At 33.0% G+C, this 20,881-nt stretch overlaps 2 protein-coding genes across 2 annotated transcripts in view; one reads left to right on the top strand and one right to left on the bottom strand.

Moving 5' to 3' along the window:
* LOC133786233 (wall-associated receptor kinase-like 3) overlaps positions 1 to 20,881 on the bottom strand; it is an 80,373-nt gene that overhangs the window by 36,429 nt on the left and 23,063 nt on the right. The gene's annotated exons all lie outside the window — the stretch shown is intronic.
* LOC133783564 (uncharacterized) lies at positions 1,260 to 8,165 on the top strand. The gene is made up of 8 exons (XM_062223217.1): positions 1,260 to 1,564; positions 1,643 to 1,701; positions 6,553 to 6,648; positions 6,733 to 6,974; positions 7,054 to 7,269; positions 7,335 to 7,427; positions 7,510 to 7,614; positions 7,693 to 8,165. The coding sequence occupies exons 3-8, from the start codon at positions 6,555 to 6,557 to the stop codon at positions 7,897 to 7,899; spliced, it is 957 nt and encodes a 318-aa protein (XP_062079201.1). The 5' UTR covers positions 1,260 to 1,564; positions 1,643 to 1,701; positions 6,553 to 6,554; the 3' UTR covers positions 7,900 to 8,165.

Raw genomic sequence — 20,881 nt, 5'->3', positions numbered from 1 at the left:
TTGCATAAAAAATACGTTTTGTTATGCTTTTTTAGTAATCGTAGGTACCTAGCAGTTAAGATGTGATTATTTTTTTTGGAAATGTGCTATAATTTATTAAGAATTGATAAATTTAAAAGATATTTTCACTTCTAGGATATTCAAATATTAATAAAAAAAATTAAAATATAATATAATTTACTCACAAAATTTGTTGCGAGTAAAGTATCAGATTCTTTGTAAAAATAAGAGTAGGTGGATAGATGAGTTCTAATAGTAGAATAGTTATCCCAATTACATTATTTTATTATTTAATTTGTATATATATTTATATATATATAGGAAACGACTATAATTACATTATTTTCAACACTGGTGCATTTTTTTTTTCTATTTTCGGCACTTGGATAGATATAATTCCAAATTTTTTTATATGACGGTGCACATTGTAGGTATTTAGAATATCCTGCAAATTTTCAAGAAATTCTGAATAGTTTACGAAGCCGAAAACAGAGTTCAAACTGTCAAATTTTACACGCGTACACAAAAAAAAAGACACGCGTGCAACAGACAGTTTAGACTCTATTTCGGTACTATAATTTATTCATAATTTATTGAAAATTTTTAGGATGTTCTAGATAGCTATAATGTACACCATCATATAAATTTTTTTTGGATTATAACTATTCAAGTGCCGAAATAGAAAAATGATGCACCGATGTTACAAAAAATAGGATGAGTTGTAGTCGCTCCCTCTATATATATATATATATATATGTAATTTTTAAATTTTGTTCCATTATATATTTGCAATATATATTATTATTGATTTTTATTTTTGGTGGAATGAATTCCTAGATGCACTATTGTTATTCATTTTTACTATGTTTTACGTTAATTAACAACTACAAAATATTATTTTATGATGAATAAATAATCACACATACACACAAAGAAAATTATAAATATAAATATATATATTTATATATATACTAGGTATAAAATACGTGCAATGCATGTTATATTTGATATTTTTTAGAAACGATGTAATATTAAAAAAAATTAATTAGATAATAAATAACATGATTATTAAAATGTACAACATGATTTAAGTAGAAAGTTGTTGTCGTATTACGTAAAAAACTACTTTGAGGTACATTTTCAAACAGTGATTGCTTCGATAACATAATATATTAAACTTATAACTGGTTAAAATCAAATTAAATGAATTAATTGAGTTCGACAAATTGGGCAAGAAACACTACAAAAAAGAGGTTCAATACCGAGAACATTATACCGACAACATGTCCTCGGTATAGACATTTCATATGCGCGGGACATTTTCGCGGTTCTGAATAGGTTTAGTTGCTATACCGAGGACCTATACCGAGAACATGTTCTCGGTATAGGGTTTATAAATATCACACTCAGCCGCGAAGCCCCTTCTCCTTCCTCTCTGGTTTCTCTGGGTTTTCTCCGAAACCTCCGCCTCCCTCCGCCGATTATAGTCGTTTTCCTCCATAAAAGCTCGGTTTTAAGCCCCAAAATTGCCAAGGGTGAAGGAATTTCTGTGTATTTGTTGAAGGTATGGTTTATTTATTCATTTTATATATATATATATTTATGAAATTGTATAATGATATTTTCTAATTTTTGTTTGAAGGTTGGGTATTCGGTTTTTGTTGGACTATAGGGATTGCTAGCAAGATATTGAAGGCATTGGTAAGTTTTTTTTAATTTTTCTGTATTTTTTTAATTTTTTTTTCAATTTTTGAATAATTTATGTTTTTTTATATAAATAATATAATATTAATTTTAATAAAAATCTGAAATAATTATATTAGATAGAATGTATTTATTTTTAGGTTTTCAAAATAAGTATTAGTAAAAATGATATTAGGAATTAGAAAATTGTTAAATGATTAATTAGTATTTTTTTTAAATAAATTCTATGTTGTGTTTGGTGAATTTTATGTGTATTAAACATATTAGTAAACATATTAAATATTTGAGTGTTAATTTGAAAATTTTGGTGGTAATGTTAGTATGTTGTTGTTGTCAATTTTAATTTTTTTGCTTATGTTAGTAGTAAAAATTCAGATTTTATGAATATTGATGATTAATTTGTTGTTGTTAATTTTTAGTAGAATTTTAATATTTTGGTTAGAAAATTGAATAATTAATAAAATTTAGACTAATAATTATAAATTATATAGTCATTTAAAATGAATTTGTAATGCTCTCTGCATGATCTGGGTCTGGATATTTTTTATGTGTTATTTGCAGGATTTTAAATTTTGGGATAGATGAAAATATAGTCGTTATGCTGCCGAATTTTTTATAGAATTGTAAAATTTAGAGATATTGTGAATATTAGTAGAAGTACTCAATAAAATTTCTAATTTAATAAATAGTGAATTGATAAGTAAAATAATTTATTTTAAAATTAAGATTAAAAAAATTAACATTAACATTATGCAACTAAATTTTAATAAAAATAAACATTAATTAAATAATTTAAGTAATAATTAAATCCTAAAGTAGTTAAATAAATTTTAAACAAATCTTAGAATTTTTTTTTAAATTAATCAAACTATTCAATAAAGCATAAGTAAAATATGTAATTTAATAAATACTAAATTAATATGTAAAAAAATAATATGTGTTAGTTCTGATTAAATAAAATTAACAAATATATTATTTGAAAACCATTATTAAAATTAAAATTAAAATTAAAAAAATTAAATTTAATATTTGTTAGTTTTAATCATTATTAAAATTAAAATTAAAAAAATATGTTTTTAATATTATTTGTTAGTTGTTTTTAATTTTTCTGTATTTTTTTTAATATTTTTTTTTCAATTTTTGAATAATTTATGTTTTTTATATAAATAATATATTTTAAAATTAAGAATAAAAAAAATTAACATTAACATTATGCAACTAAATTTTAATAAAAATAAAAATTAATCCTAAAGTAGTTAAATAAATTTTAAACAAATTTTAGAAATTTTGTTTAAATTAATCAAACTATTCAATAAAGCATAAGTAAAATATGTAATTTAATAAATACTAAATTAATATGTCAAATTTAAATAAGTTTAATAATATTTACACTGAAATATATTATAGTTAGATATCATAAAACAACATAATTAACTTCAAAAAGCATAAGACATTAAAAAAACATATTTAATTATATTTGCTTTTTTCTTTGGTAATAAGAAATTATTACCAAAGATATAATAGTATTATTATCACATAGTGATAATATTATATTTTTTTAGTGTTCATCACAAGAAGCCTTAGACCCGTTTAGAGAGGGTGAGTCATTGAAGACTCTTACATTTGCCTCTCTCTGAATTAGGACACACACAAATTGATTGTAAGTTTGATGATTAGTGTTCCGTGCAGTGCTACATTCATACAATGTCGATCGACAAGAGTTGGATTAATTTGACAGATCGATTATCCGATGAGTATGAGGCTGGTGTGATGGATTTTCTCCAGAGAGCCCGGCAGTGCGTTGACTCAAGGGGATTGGTGAAATGTCCGTGTAGGAGGTGTGTCAACGTTGAATTTCAGACGATTGATGTATTAGAAAATCATCTTTTTGTAAATGGTTTTCTACGGAAATATACCAATTGGCATTGGCATGGAGAGGATGAAATAATACCAATGAGAGCTCGGATAGATCAAAATGATGAAGATGAGATGATGGATGTTCTCACTGATCTTATGCAAAATGACAATGACGAACAAGCGGAGAATGAGCGCGGTCAAGAGATACCTACAACTGACTACAGGAGTGGGCAACATTATAACGATTTGTTTGCTGAGATCGAGGCTCCATTATTCCCCGGGTGTCAAAATTACACTTCATTGAATTTCCTAGTGAAGTTAATGCATTTCAAAGTGTTGGGAAAAATTCCCAACAAAATATTTGATGGAATGCTGGAGTTGTTACATGATGCATTTCCAGCCCCAAATAAGCTTCCAAAATCGCACTATGCAGCGAAAAGGTTGTTGCGGAAACTTGGATTGGGCTACGAGTCAATCCATGTCTGCAAGCATGATTGCGCACTGTTTTGGAAAGAACATGCTGGAAAAAGCAAATGTCCTGTTTGTGGAGAGGATCGATGGGTGGACAAGAACACCAAGGGAAAGAAAGTGCCTCATAAAGTGATGCGTTATTTTCCTTTAACCCCTAGGTTAATGCGAAAATATGCATCGAGGCACATTGCTCAACATATGAGATGGCATCACGAGCAACGTATAAAAGAAGATGGTGTATTGCGTCATCCTGCTGATGGGAAAGCTTGGAAGGACTTTGACCGAAATAATCCAACATTTGCAAGAAATGTCATTAGAAGGGACAAGAAGACATATGGTGTCGTTGAAAAGAGATTACCACCACAGCCATTAACCATGCAAGAAATGTTCACACAAATGAGTTTTATACCTGATTCTCTTCCTGGTAAGCATGTCAGTTATGGCGGCCAAAAAAGAAAGCGTACAAAAGAGCAAGTTGGTTGGCGGAAAAAAAGTATATTTTTTGAGCTCCCATATTGGGCCAACATAATGTTGCGACACAATCTAGATGTTATGCATGTTGAGAAAAATGTGTGTGACAGTTTAGTAGGCACAATAGTTGGGCTGGAGAATAAGACCAAAGACACAGTTAGTGCCAGAGTAGACTTGGAGAAGATGAAGATGAGACCAGAGTTACAGCTGAGGAAGTTGAATGGTCGGATACAAAAGCCTGCGGCCAAATTCACTTTCACTGTTGAAGATCGCCAAAAGTTTTGTCGATTTCTTAAATCAGTGAAGTTTCCAGATGGTTTTGGATCTAACCTAAGGAAAAATGTGATTGACAATGACAATAAGATAACTGGTTTGAAATTGCATGATTGTCACATCATTATGCAACGCCTTTTGCCAGTTGGTGTGCATGCATTCCTAGAGAAATCAATGAGTACAACTATTATTGAGTTATGCACTTTCTTCAAGCTCATTTGTGCGAGAACTCTAAAAGTCTCAGATTTAGAAAAAGTCCAAACTTCAATTGTTGAGATTGTTTGCAAGTTAGAGAATATTTTCCCACCTGCTTTTTTCGATACCATGGTCCATCTACTAATACATTTACCGGAAGAAGCAATACTTGGAGGACCGGTTCACATGAGGTGGATGTATCCTTTTGAAAGGTATATGAAAAAATTGAAGAATTATGTCCGTAACAAAGCACGTCCAGAGGGCTCAATAGCAGAAGGATATGTGGTTGATGAGGCATTAACATTTTGCTCCATGTACTTGAAAGGTGTTGAGACAAAGTTCAATCGTCCAGACCGAAATGTAGATGTTGGTCCATCACTTAAAAAGATGTCGGTCTTTCGATCTCAGGGTCGTCCAATTGGTAAGAAATCATTGACAATTTTGGAAGATGAAGTGAAGAAAATAGCAGATTGGTATATTCTAAACAACTGCAATGAGATCTTGCCATATCTTCGGTAAGTAATTAAAGTAGTTCATCATTTCATTGCATGTTTATTATAACTCTTATTAGTAGCTCTTAAATTAGTTGTTTTTGTTTTTTGCAGAGAGCATAGGGAAATTTTACAGACTAGAGGTGTTGAAAACCTAGACCAATTACATAGAGAGGAATTTCCTAATTGGTTTTATAATAAGATTTATCATCTTCGACAAACAGGATCCTTGGAAGTAGATGAAGAATTAATCTCTTTAGCAAACGGTTCTTCAACTCGTGTTGCGTCGTACCCTGGGTGTGTTGTAAATGGAGTAAGATTTTTGTGTTATGACAGGGACAAGAATCGCAAAACTCAAAATAGTGGAGTCTCTGTAGCGGGTGTCGAAAATAGTACTTATTACGGCCAGTTGGAAGAAGTTTTAGTGATGTCTTATCTTTCTGGTTGTTCTGTTGTATTATTTAAGTGCAAATGGTTTGACACTAATCGGTCTTCAGGATTAAAGTTTGAGCAAAACATAACGAGTATCAAAACCAGTTCGGAGGCCTTCAAAGATGATAAATTTATCTTAGCAACTCAGGCTAACCAAGTTTTCTACATTGAAGACCTTAAAAATAAATCTCATTGGAAAGTCGTCCAAGAAGTGCATCACAGAAATGTGTGGGACATCCCACTAGTTGAAGAACAAGCGGAGGATGTAGAAGTAGATGTTATGCACGACACTAGTTCCTCTAATTTCCAATTATTCGTTGATCTTGGACCGTTGCCACAAATCAGCTTTGAACGTACGGGGGCTCCATTACAATTTGTTGAGATAGATAATGTTGCAATTGAGGAGGAGAGGGAGGAGGAAGAGGAAGTGGAGGAGGAGGAGGAAGAGGAAGTGGAGGAGGAGGAGGAGGAGGTTGAATATGAAGATGATGAAGAGGAAGATGAACACATAGAAACCGATGATGATAGTGAAGATTATTATAGTGATAATTAAGTGGTAATTTTATAATATGTTGAAGTAATTATTTTTAACAATAAATAATTTTATATTGTCATTTTTAACTGATAAATGTAATTTTAATATCGATTAATTTGACAGATATGGCTGATGTTATTGCTCAATCTCACGGGGGTGATGGTGGAGGATGCGATCCTCCACGTGGACCGGCAGATATCCCAGCTGATTGTGAACGAGGTAATATTTTACACATTGATATACTCCTTAAAATTTAACAATTAATCCATATTAATTTTAAAATATTGAATTTGCATACAATAGCGCCTCCAAGTAAACGTGGACGCCATAAGGGATTGAACACGCGGGAAAAGAGGGAACAGTTGGGGCGTCCTCTCCCTCTCGAGTGGGATGTGCGGGGGAGAACATATAAAGAGATCGGAGAGTATAGCTCAAATTTCTCAAGAGAGCTCGGATTACTTGTTCGACAGTACACAGATCCGGACTGTCCTCAATGGTCAAAAGTACCAAATGCCTCGAAAGAAAGAATACTTGCACATTTGGAAGTAAGTAGTTTATGTATTTTTATGTTAATTCTCATTTTATGTTATATATGATATTTACTAATAAATGTTTGTAAATTAGGATGATTTGTTTGATATTGGGCGTACTAGATATGGAGAAGGGCATATGCCTGGGATCTTGAGAGGCATTGATACTTCGTGTGCTAAAAAGTATTCTGACTGGAAGTACGATATTAAAGAGCACTTAACGATTAATGGGCCACAAAATCGTTATGGTGGTTGCACGGATACGCAGTGGCAAAAAGCAATTGATTTTTTCCGTCGCCCAGAAATTACGGTATTAATTTCTTGCTAAACTTAACTATCTTAATTAAATATATTACTAACGATAACTTTTTGCAGAAACGTTCTGTGGTCAACAAGGAAAATAGAAAGAAATTGAAAGAGCTTAGCTATGGAGGTTCTCAGTCAATCCCAGCCTTACGCTATAAAAAGGTTAGTTAATTAATTATTTTTTAGTTTATTTTTCTTATTTACGTTTAATTATTAATTTTATAAAAATATATGTACGTGACAGCGCAATTTAGAGACTGGGCAACTTGAGTCCATCCCGGATAGCTGGATGGATACTCACCATAAATCAGGCACAGGGTGGGTGACAGAGACAGCAAAAAATACTTGGGTACGTTAAGTTTTTTTAAACATTTTTCAAATTTTTAATTGTTTCAAAATTTTAATTACATTATACATTGTATCACAGGAGGAATTGCGTGCATACCGCGACACACAGCAGACACAGGCAACTGATACTGAGAGTTCCACACCAGTTTCGAGTGCGCCTGAAGATGAAGACATATCTTTGGTACAAAATGTCTTCGGAAAACGACGGGGCCACCAGAAAGGATATGGACGTATCCTTAACATAAGGGACCGAACTCCATTTGATTTTTCGTCCTTCACAAACTAGAGATGAAGAGTTGTCTGAGATGAGAGAGCGTCTTCGACAGTTAGAGGAGCATGTCCGGACTCATTGTATCACCCCGGGATCTCAATCTGCCCCACCACCACCACCCGATGATCCTGATGTTGGAGCACCGACTCAGTAGGACTTATGTATGAATTTTATTACAATTGACTATTACATTATCATGTTTAAGACAAGTCTTTATTTTAATTCAACGAATACACTCTTATGTTTTTTTTTATATCTTTAATATAAGTGTTTTAATTTTATTCTATTTTCTTATATTTAATTCAAAATAAATAAATAAATAAGGGAATAACAAATATAAAAAAAAATTGGGGACAAGTCTATACCGAGGACATTGTCCTCGGTATATACCACCAAGATGTCGGTATATACCAGTACGATGAGAAATTGAGGTTTGTTGTACCGAGGACATTTGTCACTTTCTACCGAGGACATTATCCTCGGTAAAACGTATACCGAGAACATTTTGAATGTCGTCGGTAGACGTTTTGTTTTACCGACGCGGCTGTACCGACAACTTTATACCGACGACATTGTCTCGGTATAAGATATACGAAGGACATTTCGGCTTATACCGAGGACATTTGTTCTCGGTATAGGCCCTGATTTTTGTAGTGAAAGATTTCGACGAAGCAGTGACTGTGGCGAACACAACATCGGCACCGGGGGTGGCATTTTCCCATTGCCACCGCTCAGAATAATAATAAAGTAATCTCATCGATATTTCACCTTTCTAACTGTTCAATCATCCATTAACAAAATCAGTGCATAGTTCAAAATTCAAATAAGTCGAAACAATGAAAAAAAATATAATACCTTCATTGCGGGAGCAGTTCCATATCGGCAGCACAAAAAATAGATTGCATAATAAGAATACATCCATAACCGTAGAGGCTCAACCACAGTAATATTCACTACCGAGGCGCAATAAAAAAAAATCTCCTCATAAAGTTATTAAGAAGTTGACTCCAACTGATACTACATTATCTCAAGTCAAACTGCAAAAAATAAATATTTTTCTAGTCTCTTGGGGGAGGATCTTTAATAGACCATACAAGACAGCAATTAAAAATGTAAAAAGTTAAATACCGTAATATCAAGAAAATATAGACAATGGAATACCAATGAGATGGCAACAAGATATACCTTGAAGAACTCATAGACACGGTATTCCAAAACTGAATGGTTTGAAGAATAACGGTGCGCAATAAACCTGTTCAGAGCCGATACAAAGTTTCCTAGAACTAAAAGCAAAAGAGCACAAACTATGTGTCAGGCACTTATAAACCACGCTGACAGATAGAAAAACATAATAAGTTAGAAGCCCATGCCTCTGAAGCAACTAATAAAAGTAACTACAACTTACACAGCTAGTATAAACTTGTCAAGAAAGAAAGCAAAGATTACTATACCCTTTTTCGCATTTCAATTAATTGTCAAATGAGGTGATATACATTACGTGCAAAAGGTCGACTTTTAAAAATACCGTCAAAATACCTTTTCACAGCTCTAGTCAAAACTTGTATAATTGTATCGACATACAAAAATTAATCAGTAACAAGTAAAAGAGGAAAAAAAATTCATAATATCAAATCAAAAGAAGGGAAAAAAAAACTTAGACAAGAAAAATATACCCTCGTCTGTGTCAACGGCAACAACAAATTTTTCACGGGGCAAAGAATGGTTAGGAAATCCAAGAAGCTTGCTACGCCCATATGATGCTGCGTCACTACCATTTGGGGCCAAGGAACGAGCATCGGTGGCACAGACGTCATACAAAGCCCTCCAATTCCAAATCACGAACGAATTGAGCCTTATGATGATCAAAGCCACTGCTTAGACGAGCCCCATTATTGGCATTACTACTATTAGTATGGAGTGAACGACGACGAGGATCTCGGTTATTATTATTAAGAGAATCCAAAACAAAGAACCTCTCACAATAGTACTACTATAATAACGCATCGAAAGTGGAAACTTGGTGAAGCAAGATTGCTCCGAAGAAGAATGAGAAGGGTCGATTTGAAATCCTCTGTTGAGAAAAACGTTGCTGCGAATTGCTTTCTAAAGTTACAAAGGAAAAAAAAAAGCAAAGCTTTGTATCAAAGAATAATGCTTTGCATATGAATATGAAGAAACCAAAGCAGCAATTCTGATTCCTTGGTGCTGAAATGGCTATTCGAGCACAACATCACCCTCTAAATCCCACTCTGCGCTTCACCTTAAAAGTACAAGCTTCAAAACATCTTATTCTTTATCGTTTTTGCCTTCGCTGTAAATCTACACCAAAAAATTAAACTAAAGATCAGAATTTACAAATTTAACGTCTGACAGATTTTGTTCTTGAAACATAGATGAGTGTTTAGTCTTCATAATTGTTGAACATGAATGATAAACGTCTAAGATAATCAATTTTTATTTTTATGTAAATCTTTTTTTTACCTTCTTTACAAGTTTAATAGAAGATTGTAAGAATTTATATTTCAAATTTACGATTGTGTTAATTTATGATTCATAAATAAATGAGATGATTTTTATTGTGTCTACAAATGCTAATGGTTGTATCCTATGACAATAGTTGTATATTTCTCAACTGTTGCATTGTTTGACTGAATTATAGATTCTGTTAAAATGTTAATAACTAACTGTTAAAGTATACCAAATTCTGTTAAAACATACTAGACATACCTATAAAGATAGTCTTGCGTTTATAACTACAGTGAAAGTGTTCACGCAAGTAGAGCTTCAGGGCATGACGATTTGTACTCAATGCATTCATTAATATCTGAGAATTAAATAGCACATAATTTTTTTAGTTAATATAAAATTTATTATTTATTTATTATCATATATATATATATAGATTATAAAAAATTACACGAACAAAGACTTATCCGATCTAAAGAGGATTCTAAAGGGACCGGTTGTTAGTTCCGGTTGGCTGAACATGTGTTTTAAATACATCGAAATACGTACTGTTAAGGGACTAACTTAGTCGGACATAATCATTACCTCAATCCATTTGCTTATAGTAAAACAAACTAATGGGGTTTCTCACCTCAATCCATTAGGAATCGTAATCCACGTCATAGCTGGAAACTGTGGCTGAGTGTGTTTGAGAACAGGCGTGGAAGAGTTGTGGCATGAGATTTCGAATCGTTTGTCAAGAAAACATTTGGATGATCCAATTCCGAAAGGGTATGGAATATCTACATATCCACATTATTGTCATTAATAATGATCCAATCATAATAACATTAACAAACAAGTAGTAGTAGTAGTAGTTCAGCAGACTCATCATCAGTGCCTCTTTCTTCTTTATTGATCACTTATTTGTTATCTGGTATCACATTTAATCAAAAAAACACACATGTATAGTACTTCAATGGTGAATTAAACTTCAGTTTGAATATATATATTTATTTATATATATATATATATATAAACAAAAAATACTATAAATTGATAAGCAAATATCTAATTAATTAAGACCATTTAATAGCAATAAGTCAAACTAAAAGATATAAGGTTAATTAAACAATTATTTGGTATATTGTGTTTTATCAAAATACACACTTAGTACCCCATGTTATTGATAATATTGTTTATCTAGTACCCTATAATTTGAAATTTTACATATTTGGTATCTTAAACAAATTTGATTAATTTTTATCAATGCGATTAAACTGTCATCAATTATATGGGTTTCAAATTCAAATTTAATTACTTAATTACATATAACTTAGAGCAATTTATTAGTCATATTAATAAAATTTTATTGATCGCATTTGAGTCTAGGTACCAAATATGTACAATTTTAAATTATAAGGTACTGAATGAGTATTACAGAAAATATTAGGTACTAAGTCTGCATTTCGATAATACATAATATATCAAATATGTATTTACCCGAGATATTGATAACTCTACAAAATAGAGTTATTTTACCACTTTTTATGTGCTAAGTGTTGTTTAATTCTTGAGTTTTTAATTAATTTATTAAGTTTTTAAGTAATTTTGAATTTATTAGGTTTATTTTAATTTTATATATTTTTGTGTGTTTTTATAGTTATTTTGTTGTAATATATTGTAGTTTAATTTTTGAATTATTGTTGTTTAATTTGAGGTAAAAAAATGTTGTATTATTGAACTTAAATGTAAATATAAATTAAGTTTTAATTAATATTTTCATGGAACTTATGTTGTATATTTGATTATTGAAAATATTTATTTTTAATTTGATTTATGTTTTTTTTATAGGAGATATGTTGTATTTTTGGGCTCTTGAAAAGCAAAAAAAAAAAAAAAAAAAGGAAAAATTGTGGCATTTTTTAGAAGCTCACAGCACTTTGGGCCCAAGCCCAGCACCTAGGCCCATTTCGAAACTTGCCACCCACCAACAACATCAACCATTGCATTCACCATGACCTCACGTTCAAACATTTCAGCCAACACACGCCTGGGCCTCTTCAGTTCACTCTCCATGCCACCTGTCACGCCACCAGCACCTCACAACTCAGCATATATCAATTTTCTTCACCAAACCATTTGCCATCACCGTGGCCTGCTTGCTTCCAGCCCAAGTCCTTCTCCCATCAGCTCCAAGCACCAAACAACCACCAAAAAAGACCCAAAAATCACATTTTCATTCCCAATATTTTTCACTCAAATATCAATTCATTTTTTCCTATTTTTCTTACCTAAATAAACATTCCTAATTTATTTTTTTTTTACCCTAACTTTTCACTAATCTTTTACCCAACCAAACATTTCATCTTTTCAATACTCTTACACTTACTCTATTTATCCTACCACTTCCCAACACAATTAAATTAATCAATTTATTTATTCTAATTTGATTAATTTAATCCCCACATTTTGCCTATAAATAGAGTTTTGTAAGACCATTTGGGGGGCTCTTCTTCTTCATCTTTTCAACATCTTCTACACATATTTTTCTCTCTTTTCTCTACCATTTTCATCTTTTGAAGAGCATGTCAAGTATGTTATTTTGTAATTTTTATCTAGTTATGAGCTTCTAATCTTTTTCAAAGGTTATTAAGATGATGATGAAGCAAAATGTAACTAAATAGTATTTCTTTTATTGTATGTTGATTTCCCATTTGTGTAACATTGTTTATGGATTTTTCTATCAAAGATATGCATTTTTCATCTATTAATGAGTGTTAAAGCATATTACACTTAGTTCTTCATTATGCAAAAATATGATATTCTTTTATTAAATGTTTTTCATTAAATTGTTCACATCTAATTCTTAGAGCATAAGTATCATATTTTGCCTAAACATAATCTCTTTGATTTTTTGTAGTTTCATTAGGGTGTAACACAACTAATGCTTAGAAATTATATCTTATATAAGTGAAGAAAAATCCTACATTTTTTAAAGAGTAACTTGTGCTTGAATAGAAAATATATTTTGAAAAAAATATATAGTGTGATTTATTTCAACTATATCAAAACTTGGGAATCAATATACTTATGAATACTATTGAACTTGCATTTTGTGGATTCTAATATCTTAATAATCTTATTTTACATATATCTTTTAAAGACCATTTTTCTATTTAATCTTAAATCTTTTTATTAATTGTCTTTTATTTTTCTAAAACAAAATCTCATCAAATATTTGGAATTAGGTTAGAATATTATTGCTTTGTTTGAAATAGTTTCTTTTGATGTTAGTCAACTCCCATGGGTTCGACCTCGTACTTACATGAACATTATATTCCGAAACGATTCGTGCACTTGCGAGTTTAAATTTTAAAACACCTTCTTTTGGGATCAACAGATATATTTATGTATAATATCTATAATGCATGAAGTAATTACTAAATTCCCTCGTATATATATTTTATAACTCGCCAATATATAATTTAAAACTTGAATTCGAGTACTCATATAAAAAGAGTAAAAAATAATTTATGTACATTATCAAGGAAAGTATGATAGAGTGCTAATATGACAGGATACACTTTTTCTATTTCCAACATAGTTATAATCTCAATTTTTTAATATAAATGCTATTAGCGGCGGAAGTATTAGCGGCAGACCAAGTCCGCCTATATTGTACAGTCTATTAGCGGCGGACATGAGAGTCCGCCGCTAATAAAAGTAAGTATTTAAAAAAATATTAAAAAATATATTAGCAGCGGACTGCAAGACTCTTAGCGGCGGACCCACCGCCGCTAATATGCCAGATAAAATGCCCGGGAATAGTTTTTAAAATTTATTAGCGGCGGATAATCACTTTTATTAGAGGTGGACTATCCGTCGCTAATAGTATTAGCGGCGGGTAATCACCTTTATTAGAGGCAGGCTACCCGCCGCTAATAATATTATTGGCGGCGGGAGAAACTAATAGCGGCGGGTCCCACCGCTAATAATATTATTGGAATCGCCCATTTCCTCTTCGTGTCTGTTCTCAAACTAATCCCTCTTCGCCCATTTCCTCTGCCCATTTCCTCTTCGCGACTCTCCCTAACGCCGACTCCATCTCGAACTGCTCTCTCTCCCTATCACCAAGCCTCTCCAGTCCCTCACGCTGGTTTGCCACAAACACGCAAACCCAATTGCCTCTTCTCTAAGCTTAAACCCAGGTGAACCACTTTCTCGCATATATATATATAACAATGTATCTATATTCATATTGTGCTCTAATATTTTTATACTTCTCTTAGGCAACGACAACTAGTGACCCACGCCGATTGGCCTCCTCCGCCACTGACCCATACCTCTCAGGCGTAAGTTTTACTGTTTGAATTATCCATTGTTCCATTTTTTTCTACTGTTTATGTTTATGCTTCAAGAATGATATGATTTTCTTTGTGGAGCAAAATTTTCTAATTGTGCTCTCTGATATAACCAAGTGCATTTTTGTGTATCTTTCATGATGGTGTCTTTCTGTGTCACCTCCTTCACACCGAGCAGACCCACTACACTGCCTTACATAACTATTACACTTCAAGTTTTTCTAATAACTTTATTTGTGTATCTTGTATTTCCTGTCCTTCGTGATCTAGTTCACTCCACCTTCTTCTCCAAAAAAGATTTCAAAAAAAAAAAAAACGAGAACTTCAATATAGTGAGGCAGATTACTGTAGTAGTACAATACATATGTAATCTGCTTTATTCTTATATATATATATATATATATATCATGTGTGTTTTGTTCTCCACATTTATTATTGTTGATTAAATCGTTAAGCAAAATTTGTATCACACTTATTGTTACACCCAGATTTCGAGCCATAAGAATTGTGATCTCGAAAGCTGGATTCGTAATGAATGGACTTGTAATGTCTGGATCATGTCCGCAGCCGAGGCATCAAGCCTGCGAAGCAGAGACGACTTCGAAGATAGTAGCCTCGAGATCCTCACAAGCTCGAAAGATAGATATCGAGGTGCATCTATTCTCGGGATGGCCTCGGATCAGGGACCCCAAGCCCGATACAAGTATGAGCTCGAAGTCACATGATCTCGGGAAGATACTATAGCTCGAAAGTCAATAAGAGACCTGGGTGAATAGGGCATTGGCGATATAAGATAATAATTTTGAATATCTTAATGAATCATCAATCAGAGACGCGATCTACATTGATTGCTATAAATCCTCTATAATCAAGGGATATTAATTGTTCAGTTATACATCCCTGATCTTCAGGGGACGTTTCCTTGTATATAGGATTACAGGCTTTGAATGCCATTAAATTTATTTGCATACACAGAATAACTTCCCGAAATATGTGGGATAGTATTCTGAAATCTTCTCTATAAATAGAGAGGTCATGCACCATTGTAAATGACCGAATTTTGGTGATCTTGAGAGAAAACTCTGGAGAATTGATCCTTGAAGAATTTTCAGAGATCATCTTAAGTTTAATAACAAAGACTCGTGGACTAGACAGATTTAACTGCTGAACCACGTAAAAAATCTTGTTTGTGTTATCATATTTCTTTTGGCCATAACTGATTACTGTTTTCGTGCTCTTATTTCACTGTTGACGAAAAACGGCGTCAACAATTTGGAGCTTTCATTGAGAGCCTTAAGCATTCAGTCCCTGAACAAGTTATGGCCGCTAATAATCAGAACGTTCCTGAAGAAAATTATCCAAGACGTCCTGGGAAACAGCCGATGGAAAACCCAGATGTTGAAGAAAGAAGCGGATCCTCCAATTCTCGGGGACCACCCGCTCCACCAAGAGATGAGGATATGTATTACAATCCTAAGCGATATGTTCCCATTGTGGAACTTGAGAACCGGCAGTTGAAACAGCAGTTGGCAGAAGCCAACAAGCGGAATGAGGAGTTAGCAAGGATAGCCGCGGAGGCGCAGGTGGCTCAGCCCCCGCCTCCGCATGAAAACCAAGCTCCTCCTCCTAGGGACGTGCATGTTCCTCCCCGCAGGCCCCGTGGGCGTCCACGGAAGAATGCTGCCACAAGAAGGCCGGTACAACCTCCAGCACCAGCAGAGCCATCCGCTCCCCCTAGGCCCCAGAGAAGTACGCGGGCTAGGGCCCCGGTTAACCCACCTATGGAAGTACCTGCGGGAACTGAGAATAACTAAGCCCCTGCAGAGGCTCGGACTCAAGTCCCTGGGAGCACACCAAATGCAACCAACCCATCTCGGGCAAACTCCGGACCGTTTAGGCCGCGAAATGGGTGGCAGCCACCGTCACCCATACGGTTCCCTCCATCACCTATAAGATATCCTTCACCTATAAGATATCCTTCACCTCCTCGCAGGAATGCTCAACCAGTTCGAGATCAGGACGAAAGGCGTGCGGAGAGGAGACAAGGAAACATGGAAGCTTTTCAGGAGCGGAGAGGTGCCTTATCTGAAAGGAGTCAAACATCTCGGTCTCGCACGGCGGAAACGAGGCGGCAGGGAAAAGACTCATCTCGAAATAACCATGCGACAAGTTTTACTAGTGACGACTCTGGAGATACCAGATCTGTCAGCATGCATGATCGAGGATGAAAGAATACTGGGAGCCGCAGGAATCGCTCCAACCTACGAGAACACTTGAATCAAAGTCGGGGTAATGTTAACCTGACAAACCCGGACCTGAGGGATCGCTTGAATAGGCGTAAAGACCCCCTATGGAGGCGCGAGCCTGGCATTGTGATCGACGACAACCGAGTCCAGACAGTATCCCTTGCGGACCCAGTTCAGGAAAGAATTGATCAGTTGGAAAAGACCTTTAAAACCAAGAATTTTCATTATCTACACACTTATTATATAGAAGATATATATATACTAGTATGAAATCACATGTCATGTGGCATGTGCCCATACGTATAAATATATTGATAGTTAATATATATAAAAAAAAAAAGTATTTAAGAAAGAGAGATGGATAACTATTTTTAAAAAAAAAAAAATTAGGTTTGCTAAATTTTAAGTCAATAAAAGGTAAAATAAATTTAAATCAAATAAAGAAAAAATGAAAGATGACAAGGGAGTATTTTCCTAAATACAAACTATATAATATCCTTTCATTAGTTTATCATATGAGTTGTTTACATAATTAGTAAATATAAACTATGTTTAAAATAGATTATAAAAAAAAGACAAAAAAGATGGATAACAATCACCCACTTTTCACATTTATATAATACTAGATACAAGCAATGTGCACACATTTGCTTAGTTTTATTTATAGAATTTATTAATTATTTTTATTTGAGATTTTTGCTTCCTGGTTGAGAGATTGTATAGCTGGGTTAACTGATGAACAGAAAGCTAAAGTGTTCATGTTATGTTGGGCAGTGTGGAGGAGGAGGAATGATTTCGTTTGGAGGAATACAAGAAGCAATACTTATGGTGTGCTCTTTTTGGCTGAATCTTCATTACTTGCTTGGGGTCATGCTCAAGATAAGGAAATTGCTCCATTGCCCAATTTTTTATCCCCTGAAGATGGTCGGTTGGCATGGGTCAAACCCCCTTTTGGAGTTCTGAAAATAAACGTTGATGCAGCATTTTTTTCAGAGGCAGCCACGTATAGCTTTGCAGGTATTGTTCGAGATCATGAAGGAAATTTGGTGGAAGCATTCTCTGTGTGTCGTGCTGGGTCTGTTTCTCCGGAGCTGGGCGAGGCGATGGGTGTGAGGGAGGCATTGAGTTGGATAAAAAAGAGAACTTGGCAGCAGGTGGAGGTTGAAACGGATAGTCTACTAGTTGTTCAAGCGCTTAGGAGTTCTATGTCCATGGCCTCTTACTTTGGGGTTGTTATAGATGATTGTAAGGCATTGTGGAAAGATTTGGTTTCTGTTTCAATTTGTTTTGTAAAACGTTCTGCAAATGAAGCTGCAAATGCATTGGCAAAAGCTTCCTCTTTTATAGCTGAACGTACTTTATTGAAGGAGGATATCTCCTCTAGTGTGTTGGATGTTATTTTGAAAGATAATTGCTAATAAAGTCCATATTTTATTTCAAAAAAATAAAATAATTATTTTTATTAAATTTACATTAATGTCATATAAATTTCAAATAAATATCTTATTTTAATTAAATAATTTATTTATTTTTGTTTAAGTTTATGTTTGTTGTAGCTTTTGAATTTGAGAGTGACAACAAGAGATTATATATTATATTTTTAATGTAATATTAAATATTATACGTGGATTTTAAATTTAAGTTTCTTGCTAGTTATTTTTCAAAAAGTAATATATTGTTAATTGACAGTAGATTATATTATATATTATATTTGATATTATTCTAATAAGTGAGTTTAAATTTAATTAAATTTTATTTAAGTTATAAAACGTATGATTTTATTATTTTTAAATAATTATCATTGTAAAATATATTAAAAATATCCTATTATATTTAATTATTTATTATTTTTAAATAATTATCATTATAAAATATCTCAAAAATATTCTATTTTAATTTGATTAACTATTTATTATTTTTAAATAATTATTATTGTAAAATATCTCAAAAATATCATATTTTAATTTTTTTAATTATTTAAGTTTAAGTGTTTATAAAATATCTTTAAATATAAGAATATTTTATTAAAATTAACATTTAAAAAAAATAAAAACTATTAAAATAAAAAAAATCGTTATCTATTCGCTTATTATATAGAAAAAAAAAATATATAAAAGTCTCGAGTAATCAACAGCCTAAAAAGTCTTTGAATGCATTAATTAGAGGACTAGTCATCATCGACCATTAATTTTGAAGCTATAGCTAGTCTTTTTTGTTTTGTCCCATATGTATATTGTTATACGTCTAGGTCCACAATTATATTAAAAGGAAGAGAGCACGATAAAGAATCAAATTAGATACGGATTTGATTTATTTTGTTTAAATTTTAGTTTTTAATAAAATGTTCAATAATTTTTTCGACAAAATTTAATAAATAAAATATGAGTTTAGAAGATATGGATGTATTTGTTTAAGTTTTTTTTTATTTTCAATTATTTAAAATGATTTTATTATCTTAATATTAATTTATATTATTCTAAATAGATCAATTAAAGATGGACCAATCAAAATCGAACATATGTATAATATAGTTTAAGTTAACGGAGTTTAATGGAAGAGGTAGTAGTTAATGTGAAGAAAGTATAATTGAAAATGAGCTGTGACCAATGAATCAACAGCAGAGCACTTTGGTATTTATAAAGCAAGAGTTACATCAGAAAATTTAGTACTTAACTAACTCTTGTTACAATAAAACAGACACACTAACTACTCAGATTAACACCCTCTCAAATTGATCAGCCTTGGCAAAACGGTCAATTTGCGGCACAAGACAGATGCTTGGTGAAAATGTCAGCGATTTGATCTTCCGAAGCCACAAAGTTAACATTGAGTTCTTTTCAATAAAAGTCAATCTCTATGTGATTGGTTCGAGCGTGATATATTGGATTTGCAACCAAATGCGTAACACTCATATTGTCAAACCGCACCACTGGAACTGAATCAAGAGGAAGGTGAAGTTTACGGAAGAGATGCTTGTACCATGCCAGTTCAACTGCCACATTTGCGAGAGCACGGTATTCAAATTCGGTGCTGCTACGGGAAACCACACAAGGGAGTCACCCAAAAGTACACAAAAACAACTAGTACTCCGCATATCATCGGGGCTAGATACCAGTCTGCATCAGTGAAGGCAGAGATATGAAGAGAAAAAGTAGCTGACATTGTAATACCATGTGTTTGTGTGCCTCGGAGGTACCGGAGAATGCGTTTCACAGCAAGCCAATGAGCAGAAGTTGGTTGCTGCATAAACTGGCATGCGTTGCTGACATCAAAGGCAATGTCGGGTCTCGTCATAGTCACATATTGAAGAGATCCAACCACACGTCTATACTCAGTAGGATCATCAATGGTATCACCGTCATGTTGAGACAATGGCTTGTTGACTGAGCCAGAAGTTTGAGCTACTTTGGAGTCAAGCATATCAGTGTGGGTGAGAAGATCACAGATGTACTTTTGTTGACACAAATGCAGCTGGCCATTTCTGTAGGAAACTTCAATGCCTAAGAACTAACGAAGTTGCCCAAGGTCTGGAAGAGTAAACTTGTTATGAAGCATTCGAATGAAATTATCAACAAGTGTGGAATCACTGCCAGTTATGATAATATCATTTACATAAACCAGAATGTAGATGAGAGCGGTGGAAGAATGAAGCACAAACATGTATTGTGATTATGTCTTTGGTTATGTCATATACATTCTCAAACCCCTGTTGTGGTCTTTGTTTCAATCTACAAATAGTTTCATTTTCGTCATTGGTTATGTCTTTTATCTTTCGGTTGTAGAAATGGTTTATTTTCTTTGGTTTTTGTCTTCTTCATCTTTGATATATTTTGTATGAATAAAATTGTAGTGATTATATAGGAATGTTTTAATAGGGTAACCAGTTTCTGTCTCAATTATATAAGTGGAACTTGTTCTGCTCTTCGGTCAACTACTACAACA

This window comes from Humulus lupulus, chromosome 6, assembly GCF_963169125.1.
Source record: "Humulus lupulus chromosome 6, drHumLupu1.1, whole genome shotgun sequence".
NCBI classification, from domain to species: Eukaryota; Viridiplantae; Streptophyta; class Magnoliopsida; order Rosales; family Cannabaceae; genus Humulus; species Humulus lupulus.
The sequence above is the reverse complement of the archived record's forward strand: the minus strand, read 5'-3'. Positions and strand labels throughout refer to the sequence as shown.

Coding starts and splice junctions, on each gene's coding strand:
- LOC133783564 (XM_062223217.1), top strand. CDS start 6,555: ATGGCTGATGTTATTGCTCAATCTCACGGGGGTGATGGTGGAGGATGC. Junction 6,649..6,732: donor CCCAGCTGATTGTGAACGAG/GTAATATTTTAC, acceptor TGCATACAATAG/CGCCTCCAAGTAAACGTGGA. Junction 6,975..7,053: donor GAATACTTGCACATTTGGAA/GTAAGTAGTTTA, acceptor TTTGTAAATTAG/GATGATTTGTTTGATATTGG.